The 19,320-nt window shown below is 45.4% G+C and overlaps 1 protein-coding gene across 3 annotated transcripts in view; it reads right to left on the bottom strand.

The window, feature by feature from the left end:
- The window catches only part of RANBP17 (RAN binding protein 17), a 573,906-nt gene that overhangs the window by 527,406 nt on the left and 27,180 nt on the right, over window positions 1-19,320 (bottom strand). For all 3 annotated transcript variants that reach the window (XM_060232795.1, XM_060232776.1, XM_060232786.1), the window contains exons 5-7: window positions 12,540-12,605; window positions 11,404-11,508; window positions 9,107-9,272 (exon numbers count right to left, since the gene is read on the bottom strand). In XM_060232795.1, the coding sequence (XP_060088778.1) occupies window positions 9,107-9,272; window positions 11,404-11,508; window positions 12,540-12,605 (337 nt within the window). The remainder of the gene's footprint in view (window positions 1-9,106; window positions 9,273-11,403; window positions 11,509-12,539; window positions 12,606-19,320) is intronic.

Below are 19,320 nucleotides of genomic sequence, written 5' to 3'. Positions count from 1 at the left end.
TGGAAATTTTTTGTTGGAAGAGCGTAGTTGCTACCACCGCCATGCATTTTGTGAAGACTCTTGGTGCTGTCGATAAGCCGAAGGGAAGAGAGCGGAACTGATAGTGTTGGTTCCTGATGGCAAACCTGAGGAATCTTCTGTGATGATGACTGATGTAGAGGTGTAAGTATGCGTCTTGAAGGTCTATCGACGCCATCCAGGCCTGCTCTGGGATCAGTGGTAGAATGGACTGCAGAGTAATCATGCGGAATTTTTTGTAACAAATGCGATGGTTGAGTTTGCGAAGATCTAGTATAGGACGCTGGCCTCCATCCCTCTTCGGAACCAGGAAGTAGCGGGAGTAGAACCCTGTGTGATGGAACTGCAGTGGAACTGGTTCTATAGCCGCCTTGTCCAGCAAGGTGGCGATCTCCTTTTGGAGAGGGAGGGAGGGGAGAGTACTTATGAATCTGTGGAGCTTCGGGGGCGAATCAAACTCTATGTTGTAGCCCCTGTGGATGATCGCCAGGACCCATGAATCTGATGTTATAAATTCCCACATGGGGTAGAATGGACGTAGTCTGGTGTCTGAGTGTTGTTGTGGCACTGAGAAGGTAGAAGGTTTGGAGAAGGTTTGGAGAAGGGAGCCGTGGACTTAGGCCTCCACTGCTGCTCAGTCGACTGCTTGGGAAAAGACTTCTTAGGCCAAGCTCGCGACCAGGAACGTTTGGTCTGCTGCCTAGAGGAAGCTGGGACCCCAAGGTTTCTGGATGTGCGGATGCTTTTATCCATTTCCTGCAGGACTGTATCAGTGTTAGCACTGAACAGCCCTTTTCCGTCAAACGGCAAGTCCTCAACGTATGCTTGGGTATCCGCTTGCAGAGCCGTAGACCTAAGCCAAGAGTGCCTCCTTAGTGTAACAGCTGCCGTGAGGGTTTTCGCTGCAATGTCGCCGGCATGCCTGGCGGAATTGAGCTGTTGCTTGGCCACCGTCATGCCCTCTGCCTGAAGCTTCCTGATAGCGGTTTTGGTCTGTTCTGGGAGTCCAGGCAGTAGTGTGGAGATTTGGTCCCAAATGGCGTATTGGTATCGCCCCATACATGCGGCGTAATTAGCCACCTTCAGGCCTAACGCCCCGGCCGAGTAGACCCTTCGGCCCAAACCGTCAAGTTTCTTTCCCTCCTTGTCTGGGGGGGAAGCATGGGTCTTACGGGCCTTAGATGAAGATGCCACAACCACGGAGTTTGGTCTCGGATGGTTGAACAGGAAATCGGCTGTAGACTCCTGTACGCGGTACATGTGGTCAAGCCTGCGCGAAGATATGGGCGTCGATGCCGGCTTGTCCCACGAAGCTTTGGCCGTATGCAGCAGCACCGTCGTCATTGGGAGGGCGACCGCCGATGATGTATCCCTTTGCACGATGTCGAACACAGTGTCCGTAATGACAGGCTGTGGCTGGATCGTAGAGAGGGATAGGGATTGGGCCATTCTTTTCACCAAGTCCCCGTAAGATTTTAAGTCCTCCGAAGGGGAAATGGGTTGATCCTCACCGACCTTGTTGGAGGGAGGGCTGTCTTCCGGGGAGGATGGACCAGGATCCTCCAGTACCGAGTCTCCCGACGATCTCGGTGATGCCTCGGGAGATTCCGACTGCTCGGACGGGTGCGACGCTCGGTCCCGATGCGGGTCTGGTGGCGTTGCGTCCTTCGCAGGAGGTTTGGGTGGTGACTTCTTCTTAGGAGGGTCTTCCACCGGGGGCTTCGATACCGATGCAGATGGGGATCTCATCCGTGGTCGATAGGACGTTCTCGACCGATGAGATGCCTCCGAGCGTTGGTCCCAGTCAGGTTGTCGAGGAGGAAACCATGGGAACATCGTGGGCATCGGGCAGGACCCATAAAGGTACTGCCATTGACGCTGGTCCCACGACAGCGGGGGAGTGGTCTTTCGCCCTGGCGAGTCCTGACGTCTCCTAGGGGATGGATCTTCCGGAGATCTGTCTCTCGACACTCTGAAGTCTCTTCGGTGTCGGGGGCTCCAAGACCTGTCCCGATGCGAGCTGCCCGATCGGTCCTTCGGTACCGATTCACGTCTCAGAACCAAGGGTGAGACTCTGCGGGGGCTCCGAGACCGATCCCGCTTGACGTCTCCGGCACGGTCTCGGGGGCTGCGCTGCTCCAACTGAACATCCAGAGGACTCTCCCCCCTCACCGACCTCTGAGCTGGGTCGAGGTCGTGGTCGGAGTCCGACGAGATGGCAATCTGCGTCGACATCGACTGCAGTCTAGGCGGGCTCTGCTGTCGACGCGGCGATGCGAGTAGCTTCAGCGGCGGGACAAGTAATTCCTTCGGGATGGATGGAGACTTCGGGACAGAGCGTGAGGCAGATTCGGTATGCTTCTGCTTGTCCGTCTTCTTCCTCTTCTTCGGCTCCGAAGAATCCTCTTCTACCTCCTTGGGCCTCTTGGCTGGTGTGGAGGTATCCGACCTCGAGGCCGAGCCCGCTCTTTTCAGGGGGCGATCGGCATCGGAGGGAGTCTTGTCGACATCGACCGTCGACACCGAAGAATTTGGCGCGTTTTCGGATGACGACGCCATTTCGCGAGGGGTCAGCACTCGCTCAATTAAGGCTGCCGCGAGGCGAGCAGCTCGGTTTTTTCTCGTTTGCCTGGAGAATTTTGCGCAATGAGGGCAAGAGTCCGGTCTATGCGCTTCCCCAAGGCAGAGTAGGCACAGAGTGTGGCCGTCCGGAGGGGCGATTTTACTGCCACACTTCCTGCACCTCTTGAAAAATCCCCAGCGCTTTTCCATGCGCGGAAAGCGCGGGGGGTGAGGGGGGGAAGGCTAAGGGGGGGAAAAGGGAAAAAGGGAAACAGGAAATAGGAAAAATAACAAACGCCTATTCCTCCCCACTCACTGACAGACGAAAGACGAACAGCTAGAAGGAAATCCAAACAGCAAGAAGAAATCCACCGACCGGTGCGAAGATCGACTGATCCCAGCGGCGGTCAGAAGAGAACTGGCGGGATGTCCGCTCCTGTCCTGGTGGGCATGCGCAGGGAGGGGAGTGCTTGCGCATGCGCACCGGGACGGGGGCGCGGAAATCCGCGGCTTTGAAGTTACCGATCGTGATCGGCGCCGGCGCCTTCTCCCATAAGTGTGATGCACAGAGACCACGAAGAAGATTCTGATGTTATAAATTCCCACATGGGGTAGAATGGACGTAGTCTGGTGTCTGAGTGTTGTTGTGGCACTGAGAAATGGCATAAGAGAGTCAAAGAGACTGTTTTGAAGCCAGGGCTGTCTTTTTTGTGGTTTGAGGGCAGGCCCTTTGGTGGAATGGTTGTTTTGCTGGTGGAGCCTTGCGTTTCCAGAAATCAGCCTGTCGAAGTGAATGGGGACGCTTATAGTATGATGGTTTCCAGACTCTGTCGGTTGGGTTGAGATTGTTGTTTGATAACTCCTAACCTCTTAGCCCTTTTCCTGCTGTCATCAACAGTGGTCAAAATATCGTCTGTAGTGGCATTGAAGAGGCCTTGACCGTCGAAGGGTAGGTCCTCAATTTTGTATTTAATGTCAGGCTGCAGTGAAGAGGAATGGAGCCAGGCATGACGGTGTAGAGCGATAGATGTGGCCATGGTCCTGGATGAGCAAGCCACTGCGTGACGTACTGAATTAATTTGTTGTTTGCTCACCCGGGAGAGCTCCTGCAGAATGTGTGAGGCCTACTTCTGTGCCGTGTCAAGTAAAAAAGGGATCATGGTGTTACGTAGAGATGTCAAATTAAAAGAATAGGCTGAAAAATAAGCTAAATAATTATGAATCTTTAAAGTAGCCGTGGCAAGGGAGTAGATTTTCCTCCCTAATGTGTCCAACCAGATGACGTGTCTGCTTAGATTTTGATGACGAATGGACGATCATGGAGTTAGGTGCCAGACGGTTGAACAAAAATTTTGAATCTGGGGCATGAATCTTGTAAAGGGACTCGATCCTCTTAGATGTAGGTGGGACAGATGCGGGCTTATCCCACACCTCTTTTAAGCCCTCCAAATGGACAGGAAGCATAGGAAGAAAAGAACCTGCCGGCAGGTCCACATGAACTAAGTCATGGACTATATCTGACACTCTCGGTAATTCAGTGGTAAGTTTGATGTTAAGGGCATTAGTGGTAAGTTTGATGTTAAGTAAATCCAAGTAGGCCTTGGATCCTTCTGCTGGTGAGAGGTCGGCCAGCTTGGTGATGTCAGAGATTGGAGAGGGCGGTGCGGAGGCCATTGACTGCAACAAGTCCGAATGCTCAGCTTCAGATTCTTCAGGCGCATCCATGGTTGTATCAATAGGAGTTGTGTAGGTGGTCTTAGTGGGCATTGACACGGGTTTAGTAGACACGGAGGGTTGTTCAGGCTGTTGTTTCAAAGAGACTGAACAAGCTGATGTAGACCTGGCTGGGGATAGCGGTTTAGAGACTAAGCTATAATGCCTTGGACGATGGTAAGGACTTCTATGTGGGGTAAGGGAAACATCCTCATGGTACCGAGGTCGGTAGGAGTCTTCATGGTATTGAGGTTCTCGGTAGATAGGTTGATAGGCCATCTTTCGGTACCGAGGCTAGAATGGTTCTTCACAGTACCGATATGAGTCGGAAGAAGGTGACCTGTAGTATCGTCGGTATCTACGAGGAGATGGTGACCTCGAGCATGACGGGCTATAGTAATAATAGCGTTCCCTGCGATGACATGGGGATCATTCAGCCAGAACTTGAGTAGATGGCTCCTTGGGAGTCGAAAGCTCTCTTCGGAGTGGAGACACTGGGGAGACTGTCTGCTGCTTGCGAGGCATGGAAACTTCCCGAAAAGAGTGTGCTCCCAGCAGGTTAGCTCGCTGACCCCGATGGCGCTCTGACTCCGGCGACTCAGTTTCTAGAATGTGTTCTGGTAGGGACCCATGAACCGATAGAGATCGAGATTGGATATGGACGATCTCAGCAGGTACAATGTCGATGGGTGTAAACAGCTCTGGTGGAGCCTGTGTCATCGGCATCGAAGTCAAAGTGGAAACAGTCGGTTGCGGTGCCGAAGTCATGGAGGAAGACTTAGAATCCGAGGACCAGTGATCCGTTTTTGGCTTCGATCTCGAGGATGTCGAATCCGAGAGATTTCTAGAAGTCGATTCCATGCAGTGTTTTTTCCTGGAATCGTCAGACTTCTTAGAGTGTTTTCCGGACTTATGCTTGCTGGGAGCCGATGCCACGGAAGCTGCCGGTCGAGCCACATCCCCTTGTACAGTTAGGGAGGATGGCAAAATTTGGGACATTACAGGACGTAGGGATGACTCCAAGAGGTGGCTTTTGAGCCTAGCTGCGCAGTTCTTCCTAGCCTGTTTCCCAAATTGGCTGCAGTGAAGACAAGTATCTGTTCTATGGGTCTTCCCCAGACAGAAAAGGCACAAAGAATGTCCATCTGTCGATGGGATCTTGGCCCCGCACCGGACACACATCTTAAAGGTAATTTTGATATCCTTCACTTCCATCCATCCAGGAAAGGGGGGGGGAGGGAAAGGTAAATAGGAAAAAAGATAAAGATTTTTTTTTTACAATACCGGAGCTGGTGAAGTGGAGAAAGACGGGGAAAAACGGTGAAATGCAGAAGTAGTCTGTGAGATTGTAGAGAAGTAAGGAGACTCAGCGACGTAGGTGTATCCCGGACGATGGTAAAGAAGAAACTGGGTGGGTGGAGTGCCCTCCTCTCATTCTAGGCATGCGCAGCGGATGCCTCCTCCCCAGACCGAGAGGGAGTGCGCGCCAAAATTAACGCATAAGATTGCTTTGAATTCTCCGAGGTCAGGTTCGATCCAGGCGGATAACCCATGTGTGGGACTGCACAGAGACCACGATGAAGATCTAGGTGTTTATGTACTACCCCTATGCTGATCCTAGGTTGGAACTTCATAACCTCCTTATATGTTCTGTTTTTGCCATGTTGAGCACTGTTTCCCTCAGAAGAGAAGACTGAGGAAAAGTAGGAATTGAGCAGTTCCGTCCTCCCTACATTACCCGCTACAATTTCACTTTCCAAAATTCAGGGATTTACCAGAAAATGGTCTTCCATCATAACAGCCCTCACTGGGCTTGGCAGTAATCTTAAAACAATCTCCAGGGTAAATCCCATTGTATTCAATGGGGCTTATTGTCAGAAAAGTGGTCTTAAGACTTCGAGCTTTGTTTCTAGGTGTGCCAACAATAGCAAGACCCAGCAAGGTCATAAAGCACACAAGCAAATCAGTGAATACCAGTAAATGTACCCAATAGCCCACAGCAATCATTATTTGGTCAGAACTCTCAAATACACTGTGAATCACCTACTCATTATGGACTCCATTAAGGTTTCAAACTAGTACTTGATGCCCTGATGTTGCATTATTTGTTTCATTTACCACACAATAACTGTGCAAATCCAAGTATAGGCAGCTTTTAGGTCTTAAAGAGCTCTGCACAGCCTACAAATTCTAGGTGAAATCTCAGTACCAGCTGCTAGAACTCCAGGATGAATTATTTCCTCCTTGTTAAATTGTCCATCCCCAGTAGGGTCGCCAGCTTCAAGCTGGGAAATTTCTGGAGATCTGGGGGATGGAGTCTGGGGAGGGGAAGGACTTCAGTGGGATATAATGTCACAGAGTCCACCTTCCAGCAATCATTTTCTCCAAGGGAATTGATCTCTGTCGCCTAGAGATCACCTGAAATCCCAGGAAATCTCTAGGCACCAACTGGAGGTTGGCAACCCTAACCCCCAGCCTTATTTACAGAGTTCTATTCAACTGTTGTAAGACACAAAACCAGCAATTCACTCTCAGGGATGGCAGAAGAGAAAGTACAAAGAAGACCTTCACTTTAGAAATGACACAGAGTGAAAACCTTTGCTATTGTCTCTTCAAAGTGCAAGATGATATTTTTATGAAGCTGTTCTGCACACAGCAGAGGACTCTTTGGGGGGAAATTCACAGAACAATTTACACAATTTATTTCTTCCCAAGGAGGAAAAGGCATCATCTATAACACATAACTCCTAATAAATCAATGGAAGTTGACTTCAGTGACAGTGAACATCGGGTAAGAATTACAGTGTTCACGGGATATACTGGACAGCATAAAGGTTTGGATTTCTGGGTCTGGCTGTTGCACTGTCACTCCACTACAGGAACTGATGAATGGTTAGCAGACAGAAGATTTCTAAATCCCAAGAATACTATGTTCCTGGTATTTTTTTAATATATATATATCAGCCTACAGATAAAGAACCAGTAAGATGACTGGAGTATTGGACTATGAGCCCCCACTCTGCCATGAAGCTCATTGGGAGACTTAGTGTCAAGCATGGTGAAATTCCATTGATAATTGATTGTTTAAGGGTCCTGCCTAACCTGGTCTGTGAAGTATCATGGAGGATCCAACTTTGCTAGCTTGTTATTCTTTCCCTTCCCCCCTCTTGCTTTATGGCTTATAATTAGAAGTAGTGAGAACTGAAACCAAGTAATCAGCACCTTCCCATACATTCCTGCAAGGGAGTAAGAGACATCTGGGGAAAGGAAGGACACGGTCCTGATAATGCTATGAGAATGTAGACATTTATGACAGTTTGTGTGTGAATGCTACCCCGCAACCCCATCCCTTGGAATCCCTTTGAAGTAGGCCTTAAAAATATTATATCAATGTGTGTTCAGCATTACTCTCAAGAACCTGTTACCAAAGTATCCGTCTATCAATAAACGGAGTCTTTGTATCAACTTCAACTCGTCATTGAACCTGCATGCTTGACACTTAGGGCAATCACACACACTCAGCTTATCTTATATTAGAGGATGTTGGAATGATAACATTCAGGAAGGGAGAACTATATAAGGCACCCCAACCTCCTTGGAGGAACAGTGGGATAAAAAACTGATAAAAAGGAAAAGGTAGTCCCCTATGCAAGCACCGGTTGTTTCCAACTCTGGGGTGACGTCGCTTCACGTTTTCATAGCAGACTTTTTATGGGGTAGTTTGTCATTGCCTTCCCCAGTCATTTACACTTTCCCCCCAGCAAGCTGGGTACTCATTTTACCAACTTCGGAAGGATGGAAGGCTGAGTCAACCTGGAGCCGGCTACCTGAACCAGCTTCCGCTGGGATTGAACTAAGGTCATGAGCAGAGGGCTCCGACTATAATATCTATCTATAGTTTAAGAATAATTTAAATCTTACAAGAGAAAACAAAATCAAATCAAATTTCATTACAGAAAATGTCCTGTGGGTAGACCACGCATCCAGAGAATAGGTCTACCTGCCTCTTTCCATTTTACTGGTAGACCTGGCCTCCACAGAAGAAGGTCGACCCTCTTCTTTTTGCTGTTTGTGCCAAAATCCTGCTATACCTAAATTAGATTTTGTGTTTACACAATCCCCTTAAAAACTCTGGAAATTGACACTAATTACACATTACAAACCCAGTGCAGTATATAAACACTTGATACTTCCACCCAAGCAGTTTTTAAACCTTATAAAATGGAACCCATTTCTAAAGTTAACAGGACTTTCAGGAACCCATGCGCAAAGTAACTCAACATTATTTTACCTTTCCGCAATGTAAAATGTGGGAATCTCACATTACTTCAGTTGACCCTGAACAAGTTTCTATATTTTTTCATGTTTTATTTTTTAAAATTCATTTATACCCCACATTTCTCCCCAAAGTGGCTTACAGCCTTCCCCTCTCCTTCATTTTATCCTCACAATAACCCTGAGAAAGGTTAAGCTGGGAGCACATGATGGGCCCAAGGTCACCCAGAGAGTTTCCACAGCACAAGTGGGGATAAAAACCTGGGTCTCCCAGATACTAGTTCAGCACTCTTAACCATTACACCACACTGCCTTTTTAGTACTGACTATGTTTTCTATTCACCAGCAAGCTGAATTTCAAGGCTATTTCAAAGCAAAGTGAATCTGCTATCAAGCCTCCTCTTCCAGCCCATCCTATTCTTCCTTCTCCTCCTCCTCCCTCCTGGCCTTGAACCTACTTGCAAGAACATCACAAGCTTCTTTTAGCACCTAACCCTGAGAATCATTGATTTAGGCCATTATCCTTTCTCATTCTTACTTGATCTCCAGTTGGTTGGAATTTGTACAGTGCATAGATCATCTGCAGATTCATCTGCTGAACTGCCAATGAAGTCAAAGTTAAGACAACTGAGGACAAGTTTCAAAAGGTGCATCGCTAGACTTTGCTGTTGTTGATCCTGAAGATTTAATGTTTTTGCCAGCATCTACATCAAAAGAAACACAAAAGAGCATCAGTATTATGCCTGTTTCCAAACAAACTGCAAATAACTTTTCTTGCTGTACAGAAAACAAGCCTAGTGCCTCAGTACAAATTATCACATTTTCCAAACCCACCTACTGAACAAGAACTGATTAAATCAATAATATATAAATAAGAATTAGTGAACTAGCTGACGTGCATAAAGTAAGAGCCATACAAAGTTGTGTTTATCCCCTGGGGCAGAACAGGACTGCTCTGGCCTGAAGGCACTATTCCACCCTGCCCTCCAAGGCTTTCCTAACACCTGGAGAGACTTTGCCTTCTCTCCAGTAACCTGCCACTGCCACCTAACCTCTGTAGGAACTGCCCACTGGGTCAGGACTCCCAGATTCCCTTCCGAGTTCTGAGGCCTTGCCTCTGTGTCTTCCACTGCCCAGCACCTGGCCACAATGGGGATCATTTACTGCTTTGTTTATTCCTGAAGGAATAGTGACTTGACAACTGCCTACCTTCCCCCAGGCACTCTTGTTTAAAATAGCATGTCCAAGATGGTTCAGGTCTATGCAATACAGAGAACCAATGCCAGCACTAAAAGTTATAAAGGAGTTATTTAAAGAAATGTTCACAAGCATACTTTTAGCACAGCAGACTGAGCAAGGGATTCAAAAGGAATGGGTAAAATGTATCAGCTTGAGCTTGTGTTTTCATTTGCATCTTGTCTCTTCTCTCCTGCAGCTTGCACCTTCTCTTGCATTTCTCTCTGGCAGCTTTTCCTCCCTCTTGAGCTCTTGCCTGCATCTTCTTTCTCCTTCTTCCACTGCTTCTCCTGCATCCTTCACTGCTCCTCCCGCAACCTTCTCTGTTCCTCCAGCATCCTCTCCCTTCTCTCCTACAGCTCTTCCTCCCTCACAAGCTCTAGCCTCCAAGTTTCCCTCTCCGTATGCTGTTGCTCCTGTATCTTTAGTTTCTGGATCTCCATCTCCTGGTCCCCCCTCTCATTCTCTGCCTACAAATGCCACTCCTCCAGCTCTAGCTCATTAAGCCAGACTGCATCCTGCTGGCTTGGGTTCTCAGCTGCAGCCACGCCTTGACTTGCCAGCACTTAGCAGGAGAGCCTTTATCTCATCAACAGTCCTGTTCTCACAACCTATCCAATGCTTCTGGCATTCTTCCAGCTGCTCCCAGATTCCCTTCAGGCCAGGACCAGAATGCCTTATCTGCTCTATTCCTAGAATCAGGAAGAACACAAAGTTGCAGCAGCTGCTAACCTTCCAGAGTCTGGACTCCCCCCCCCAAAAAATTGAACAACTAGCAGCAAAAGTAATTTGGCTTAAGAGCTTCCTCCATGGAGCTAGCTTTAGCAGGAACCAATTAATTGGCTGGGGAACTGTGTTGACTAGGCAGAAAACAGCAAATGCTGAATCCTTCTATTCACTTCTACAAAGACAGCATATCAACAAACCTAGTAGAACCATGCAAGGAGGGAAGCTTCCTTCTCTGAACCCTTCACTGACCACAACTTCTTGCTTACGTCTATTGAAGTATTTGACTACACCAGCTTCAGGAGCTCTGTCAAACCATCACCCCCAATGCCTGCTTATACCTGATTGCATATGCCTCATGACACTGGGTCAAAGGACTTATTTGATCAAAAGCTCAAAGCCCAACGAGATGTATGCTAATCTTGCTCAATGGCAGCAGCACATGAGCTTTTTATGTAATAATAATAACTTTTATTTCTAATAACTTTTATTTCTATCCCGCCCTCCCCGCCTAGGCGGCTCAGGGCGGCTAACAACAACTTACACATTAACATAAATAATAAAACTTTAAATTTAACAATTAAAATTAAACATAAAAACCAGTCAGTTAAATTAAAATACATGATTTTCATTAGACTAAATATATATGAGTATATCTGGCAGCGATAGAGCTGTTATGGCGCTGGTTCTGCCAGTTTAGGTAGTCTTATGGATGGCGGTTCTTACACCAAGCAACTCAGCAGTCAGTGTCATTATAGGCTTGCTTAAAAAGGGCGGTCTTGCAGGCCCTGCGGAAGTGCATGTAATGCACTTTTATGGAAATCTGTGCTGAAATACTGTACCTTTATTATACTGACTAGCATCTGGGCCTACCTCTTTCAGCAGAGAGCATGCCAGCATCAAAATGTCTTTTAAAGCAGTATCACGGAATGAGGTAGCTATCTTTCGATGCTTTGATGAAGGTCTAGAATAATCAACCTGGAAAAAAAATACTACTACTGAAGGAATACTTCGTCTTTCTTTGGACTTACAACATATTACTAGCATGTAAGCTAGCAGACATAAATTATAGTGTAATAACATTTTAATGTCGTGACCTAAATAGCCAAGGCTAGCCCAGTCTTGTCAGTTCTTGGAAGCTAAGCAGGGTCAGCCCTAGTTAGTACTTGGATGGGAGCCACCAAAAAAGTCCAGGGATACTTTGCAGATGAAGACAATGGCAAATGACCAATATTAATCTCTTGCCTTGAAAACACTGTGAGGTTGCCATAAATTGGCTGCAACTTATGGCACTTTACACACACAAAGCATTTTTATGTCCTTTTTTCCCAGTTCAAGTATTTCTTTTAGTCTATCTACATTAGGGGGAGGTATTTGTGAGTTTCCTGCCTTGTGCAGGGGGTTGGACTAGATGACCCTGGAGGTCCCTTCCAACTCCATATGATTCTATGATTTGTACAATTATTTCACCCTGTTCTCTGCTGTGTCAAACTGGCAACAGACATGCCCTGTGAATTTAGGGGGAGGTATTTATGCAGGGGGTTGGACTAGATGACCAGCGGTCCCTTCCAACTCTATGATTCTATGTGAATATAGAGTACAGGGTAACATCCATATGATACATAAGATAGTCTGGAAGTACTTTGAAGGTAAATTCTCTAGAATTAGATGAGGCAAAAGAGTTCTGAATACAGGTAACAATTCAGAAAACAAGTAAATTATCCAAGAGCCCTGCAAAAATAACAAGCAGTAAAGAGATGCAGAATGATTTTTCTGTCCTTTTTGTAGACTGGAACTAGTTCTAGTAAATATGGTAATATTCCCTTTTACCTCACTCAGCCAATATCAATATTATCTATTTCCAAACTTCATTTATAAACTTTGTTTTCTTAAGCCATTAGACTTTTTGCAAAGCAGACTTCAGCCTAAGCCCTGCCCCTGCACCACAAGGCTCTCCAGCAACTCTCAGGCAGCATCACAAAATAATCTTAGGAAAGAAATGGACTTACAAAATTCATTTCCTGAGTCAGTTCTGAAAGAATCATCACTCCTATTATGCAGTGGTCCACAGTCCCCTAAAGCAAATATAAACAGAAATTTTTATGATCTGAGGAGAAAATTTTAGGTGGTTAGTGGGGGGAGGCTATCTTAATTTGCATCAACAATATTCATTTTCCAGATCTCCACCAAGTTATATGTAAGACAAAAATAATGTATTTCTTCAAAACAGTTTACTGCTCTGTTTTTAATTGTTAGCCACTTTAGTGGCCATAACTGGGAAGGAGGACAAGATATAAATATTCTAAAGAAACAATCAAATAAGTATATATTCCCAGAGAAGAGCAAGTTTTGTTAGCAACACTGTGAAGATTTTGTAATTCAATATCTAAAACTCTACGATTTAACATTTGAACTGCTTCCACTTGCAAGTGCATAAAAAGTGAGTCTAAGAATAAACCAATAGTACTGATCTTTTTCTCAATGCAGGCTAGGCAATCCTACATCTAGATTCTGAAAGCATTTGGAAAATGAGGCTATAAGGATCAGAACTGTAATGTAGCTGCAACCAATATTTAACAATTTAAAGCCTTCCACAAGAAATGGCTGCAGTGCCCTTTGAGAAACAAAAAAAATGCATTGCTTACAAAATCAACTTGATTCTCACTGCATGACAAGTGATACCATCAGCGACAGCTGTAGCAGGGCACACAAAATAAAACCATCTCCTGACAGGACTCATTAATGCTCAGTTTGGACATCTCGGTTTGTGATAAGCACGCATTTTAACTGTCAGATTCCTGTGCTGCCTGCCTCATGTGACATGCCAAGACTGAAGATCTTCTCTCCTTTTCATTCAGCATGAAGGAGAATGAACTCCACATTAAGTCCAACTCTCCATTCCCATTCAGGCTGCCTTAACTTATAAGTATGTTTCTCTGGGGATCTGCAGAACTTAAGCATGATCCTGACTACAAAATCTGTGGACTATGTAACAATGCTATAAAGATGCATCATGGGGGAAACATTTAATATTCTGATGACCATGTCAGGTGGGATTTAACTGGGACTCCCAGGACACTGCCCAGAGCAATAATTTATCTAATTAGGAAATATGGTCTTTAACAGGAAACTGAATGGGAGCAGACTATGCCTTTATGCCAGCTCCACTCATGGAAGATTTCTGCACTTGCAAGGATTCCCTCAACAACATCTTTTCCCAGGTTATCTTTTCTCAGACACCAGAACAGCAAAAATTGAATCTCTAAAAGAACTTTCATCTGCAGAAAGCTACTTGTTAGCAATATGATATTGGCTGAGGTTCCTTTAGCTTAAAGGGGATTCCTCCAGCAAATGGTTATTCTGTTCAAAGAACAGCCACTTAAGCTGGAGGAAAAATTCAAGACAATGGTGGAGATACCGGTAGAAGGAAGAGGAGGATGATGGCAACAATGACTGTTATGATTTTCACAAGAAAACATCACAGGCTAGGCATCTCTGCAATGAGAAACAATACAATCCCGCCCTCCCCAATCTCTAACAGGGACTTGGTCATATCTCCCAAACAGGGATACATCTGGACACCTCTGGTTCTTACATGCCTTACCAAACACCACCAGCCTTGTGCAGAACTTTGAGACTGAAGCAAGTTTTACTATATTGAAACTGATTTGTCCCAAAAGAGAACTTGAGGAGCCAGTGATGTGTTAGTAGGAGCGGCACATGCAGTTGGGTCTTCCATCAGATTGAGTAACATCATATATTCTCCCAGGTGGAGAACTTCTCTTTACATCCAAGATTTTGTTTCTTCAGGCAGAAAATGAGAAAGTTGAAGTCTAGGGTTGCTTTCCATTCTCCTTCAGAATGGTGAAGAAATTAATGTGGTGGAGGACCCTTCTGTTTCAGGGCCATTTCTAGTAGCTGGACAATCACTGTTCAGACTCTAAGACTGGAGAGGTATGGAGCCTGAGGACAAATACCTTGCACAGTGCTTCCAGAACTCTTGTGTCAGAAGATGCCTGTGACGGACTTGAAAACAGTCCGTGCAGCACAGCTTGGAGTGAGTTAAATAGCAAGCTCACTGGGATTGGCTGGACTGCCTCCTAGCAACCAAAGTGACTTAAATAGCGGGCAGGGCTAAGACAAGGAGCTTTTTTCTTCAGTCTGGAGTTGCACAGACAGGAGAAAGACCTGCTTGAGCCTTGAGAGCTGTGAGGGTCAGAGCTGGCAACAAATAAGGCTCTGTTCTGAGGAGATTTTTATTTTCTTTTTGGAGGCCAAGTAAGTCTCTGGTGACAGCTCTGGTTTAGGAGTGCTGACAAGCCAATAGTCAGACTCCTGTGTAAAATCAGAACATCATACACACACTGATAGCTGAGGGGTTGAAGTTTGGTTATCAGAAGGGAGATCCAGGACAGACAAAGACTTCAGACAAAAAGGGGCTTCACTCTGAAATTGTGGGTTAGTGATAGAACCCTGAGGGAGAGTCAGTGTCCAGGGGTCTGGAAGCAGGGTCTGAGGTGGATCTTCAAGAATAACTAGTACCTCAGGGCTTGAAATGCTTATGAGTGTGTGGGATAGTATAGTGCCAACCACATTTATACTAGGCACAGCTGATTTTTTATCTTATTTGGGTTATCCAAACTTAGGATAACCTAAGCTTCAGTTCGTTCATTTGAAGGCTCAGCCAGCCTTGATAAGCACTCAGTGGGATCGCTGTGGTTTTCTTTGTATACTGTTAAGTTCTGCCAACTGATTTACTTTATTCCTTCATTTTATTTCTGTAAATACATTACTATCCCGTGCCTTTGAAAAACCAATAAACCTTTTCTTTTGGTTTTAAAAATTAAAAACTTGTGTGTGTGCCGCTTTTTGCTCAGGGGATTTCTGTCAGACAGCCAGGCTGGTCTGTGAGGAGAAAAGTTTTTATGAAGGGACCGCCTGGGCTGGGAAGAAGCCTCGAATGGATTAGGGCTTCTTCGCAATGTCATTTTTTATTTATGATGAAACCTTGGCATCTAGCTTAATTTGAATTTATGGACAGCTTGTAGGGGTACTGGCATCCCTACCATGAATTCTGGGGAGTTGTTATGTTCATCATGATAGTCTATGGAAGTTACATAATGGTGAGAGAAATGTTAATTGACTTCATACTGTTTTGTGAGGAGCCACAGAGAGGGCTTTCCTTTCCATCTCTACTATTAGAGAAGTAATGAACCTAGCCCCTCCTTAAAAAGCAAGATGGAGAAACAGGCCCATGTCCCATTGCTTTGATCAAACATTATGCCAAATTAGAAACCTGGAATGCATGGTCTAGTTAAGAAGGCACTAATGGAGGTACTGGCCTTGGGAAACAATTTGCAGCCTTAACAAAATTGAGATCCTGGCTAAAATAGAATTAGGTGTTGCTGTTCTTGTCAAAGTGGCAGGGATACTATGGCTCCTACAAAAGAAAACATCATTTTATTAGTCACTGGGATCAGACCTTTCATACGACCTACCACCTTTGAGGTCAACCACTACAGGGCTTTTGGGGGTCAAACTAGATGTGACAAGTATCACATATTCTATATGGAAACTGGAATCCATACACCAGCTGCTGGTCCCCATGGAGAACTCTCTTTTAAAAGTACTATGGGGGTCTGATTCTGGTCAGAACTGTGGGGTAGGAGAAGGAGGAGCTCCTGCCTCCCCATGCCATTTTCCCAAATAAGCCCTATCAGGCCCCCTGGTAGGGCAAATAACATTCCACCTACACCATTTTGGGTCAGGAAAACCATCCAGAGGGCAAGCAGAACTCCTCTTCCCCCACACTTCTGTCTCAATCAGAATCAGCCCCCTCCAGCACTTTTAGAGGGAATTCTCCACAGGGACCAATGGTGCATATGGCTGCCAGTGCCAGTCCTCATGGAGAACATGTAACAAATGTCACACCTAGTACACTTGTAGGCTGGACATAATGCCTGACGGGAAACAGCAGGAGTTTCTGATAAAATTATGTGACACCCAAGGCTTGGGTGGATCATCCCTACTTTCATGAATGGAAAAGTGTGAGCATATGTGGGTTGAAGTGATCAGAGTGGGACACGTCTGCACATGTAAAGGAAGGGAAAGCTGCCTTACACTCATTCAAACCAGCAGTCCATCTAACCCAGTATTGACAACTCCGATCAACCTATCTCCAACCTATTTCACAGACTAACCACCAACTCCCCCAGGAACTGCAGGCAGTCTCTGCTGCACTAGGCAAGGTATACAAATCTTCTGATTTTAAAATGGGCATTTTTTTTTTAATGTGATGGAAATCCATGAGCCTAAGCCCAAGACTGGTATTTACTACAAATCAACATGTTTCTATTTTAATAGCCAGTTCAGCCCACTATGGGAAATATGGCTTTGCTTCTTTCCTGCAGGAACTGAATACACGGTAGGAAGACTCTTAAAGCAGCAAAGTTTTGAGCTTGAATCTCCATTACTAATGAATTAGCTACGGCAAACTCACACTGCAAACATTTAAATAATAAATGTAAAATCAAATTACATTAATAAAAGTAACTGTAAGAAAGCCACAGTATTTTCTCCATATTCGTTTTTAATAAACAGAAATGCTTTTTCTACTGTTTTTACTAATGATTTTAAAGTGCAGTAACCATAACATATCATTAGATTATTTTTTTCCATTCTGCAAAATCAGAACATTAGGCAACATGTGGTGGCAGACAATTTCACAAATGCAAAACAAGGATTAGATCAAGTGGCCAGTGTGCAGGTAAGACAGGTTTTTCAAGGTGCTGCCTACCAATTATTTTAGAAAGTGGGCAAGGCCAGATGGGGCTTTTATCTAGCAGGGCTTCTGATCAGCCACTGGAGAGCTGATGGGCTGTGCAGATTTTTTACAATTGCTTTGACAGTCACTGCCATCAGATCATGAGGATCTTCACTGTTACTGAAGACAAGCTATCTGTATGCAAAAAAATATTTTAAAACAATATTTTAATTTAAAAAGGCATTCTGATAGACAGCTTATGTTGAAAAATTACCTCCTATGGTCGCCATTTTGTGATTGTGCCCACCACCATGCATCAGCATTCTAAAGGTGCCGACAGGTTCAAAATGTCTGGAGACTCCTGGGTTTAGTGGTTAGAGTTCCCAACTAGGAATAAGGAGCTCAAAGTTCAAATCCCCGCTTGCCATGAAATTCACTGAGTGAACTTGACCCTTGCAGCCTAACCTACCCGCATGGGGATGCTGTGAGAGGAAAGGATGGATGTATACCACCCTGAGCTTCTTGAAAGAAAGATATAGATACACTACTCTGAGCACTAAACATTGGTAAATTATTAATTACAAATTACCATTATTTGTTCACTTCACTGCACTATCATTTATTCTTCCAACATCCCTCAAGAGAAGTTTGGAAAGACAAAAACAGTGAGATATCATAGACAGCAAGAGTCAAAGCAGTCAGGAAAAACTGAGCATACCACTCTGGCTGAAATGGTTTAGCTGCCACTATTAGTTACATGAAAATGAAGTTCCACTGAACTACTCCTTCCTTACAAAAAACTACTTAATATAAGCTGGGACAAACAAACATTCCTATCAAGTCAACAGAAGCAAACTCTGCCAGAAAGCATATAATTACTAGGGGTGTGCACCAAAAAGAAAATTTGATATTTTTCAGTATTATAAGCCATAAAGAATAATAATTCCCCACCTAAAGTCATGTGGGGAGGGAAGCAGCAGGCTCCTATCAATGACACTTCTGTGGCGCAACTCCAGAGACTAAGGGGGGTTAAAATTTAAATCCCCCCCCTGGAGTCATGCTGCAGAGGCAGCATACTCTCCAGCCTACTCCAATTGGCTGGATAGGAGCCTCCTCCCCCCATGTCTCTCCATGCCTTCCCCAGAACACCCACCAAGGTAAGCAGGCTGGGGAAAGCTGGAGCCATTGGGGAGGCTTTTAAAGATGCCTCCCCCAGCACACCCACTGAGGTGAGCTGGCTGGGGAATGCAGGAGCCATTGTTGGAGGCATTTAAAGATGCTTCCCCATGCCTTCCCCAGCATGCCCACTTCAGTGAGCAGGCTGGAGAAGGCTGGACCCATCAGGGAGTCATTTAAAGATGCCTCCCTGTGCCTTCCCCAGCATACCCACTACAGCAGCAGGCTGGAGAAGGCTGGAGCCATCAGGGAGGCATCTTTAAATCCCTCCCTTGCCTTTTCCAGCCAGCCTGCCAAGGCGGCTGGCTAGGAAAGTGAAGAGATAAGGGGTTTTAAAAGTTAAATTCTTTCTCATTCTCTATTGTACCCTATGAATTACTTGTTCCTGACCTGTCTAGAGAAGGGAGGGGATGGAATTTAAATGCCTCCCACAGCCATGCCACTGCTGCTTTCCCTTCCCCAGGATGGCTGGGAAAGGGAATAGGAGGTAGAGCGCATCAGTTGACCTGCTCTCCCTCCCCTTCACTTCCCCAGCCAGCCCACCATCAACTGGGGAAAAATGCATTTGGGATCGCTGTATAGAAGCCACATAGAATATCTCCATATAGATTGAGCTTCTATATAGGGATATCTTTTTGGAAAGTCAAATCAGATCAAAGAATCTGACTCGGCTTCTGGGGATCCCAAATAATGCTGAATAGGCATTATACAGGGGCGGTTTCAGGTCAGACAAGCCAAATGCACATTCCTAATAATTACTATGGTTTTCCTTTAATTCCCTTTTTTGTTTTGCACAATTTGCCACACAAATACTCTGCCTTTTCTACATAATTCTTTTGGAACTGTTGCAT

Source organism: Heteronotia binoei, chromosome 1 (genome assembly GCF_032191835.1).
Source record: "Heteronotia binoei isolate CCM8104 ecotype False Entrance Well chromosome 1, APGP_CSIRO_Hbin_v1, whole genome shotgun sequence".
In the NCBI taxonomy this organism is placed as follows: domain Eukaryota; kingdom Metazoa; phylum Chordata; class Lepidosauria; order Squamata; family Gekkonidae; genus Heteronotia; species Heteronotia binoei.
Note: the sequence above shows the minus strand (reverse complement) of the source record. Positions and strands in the feature narration are given on the sequence as shown.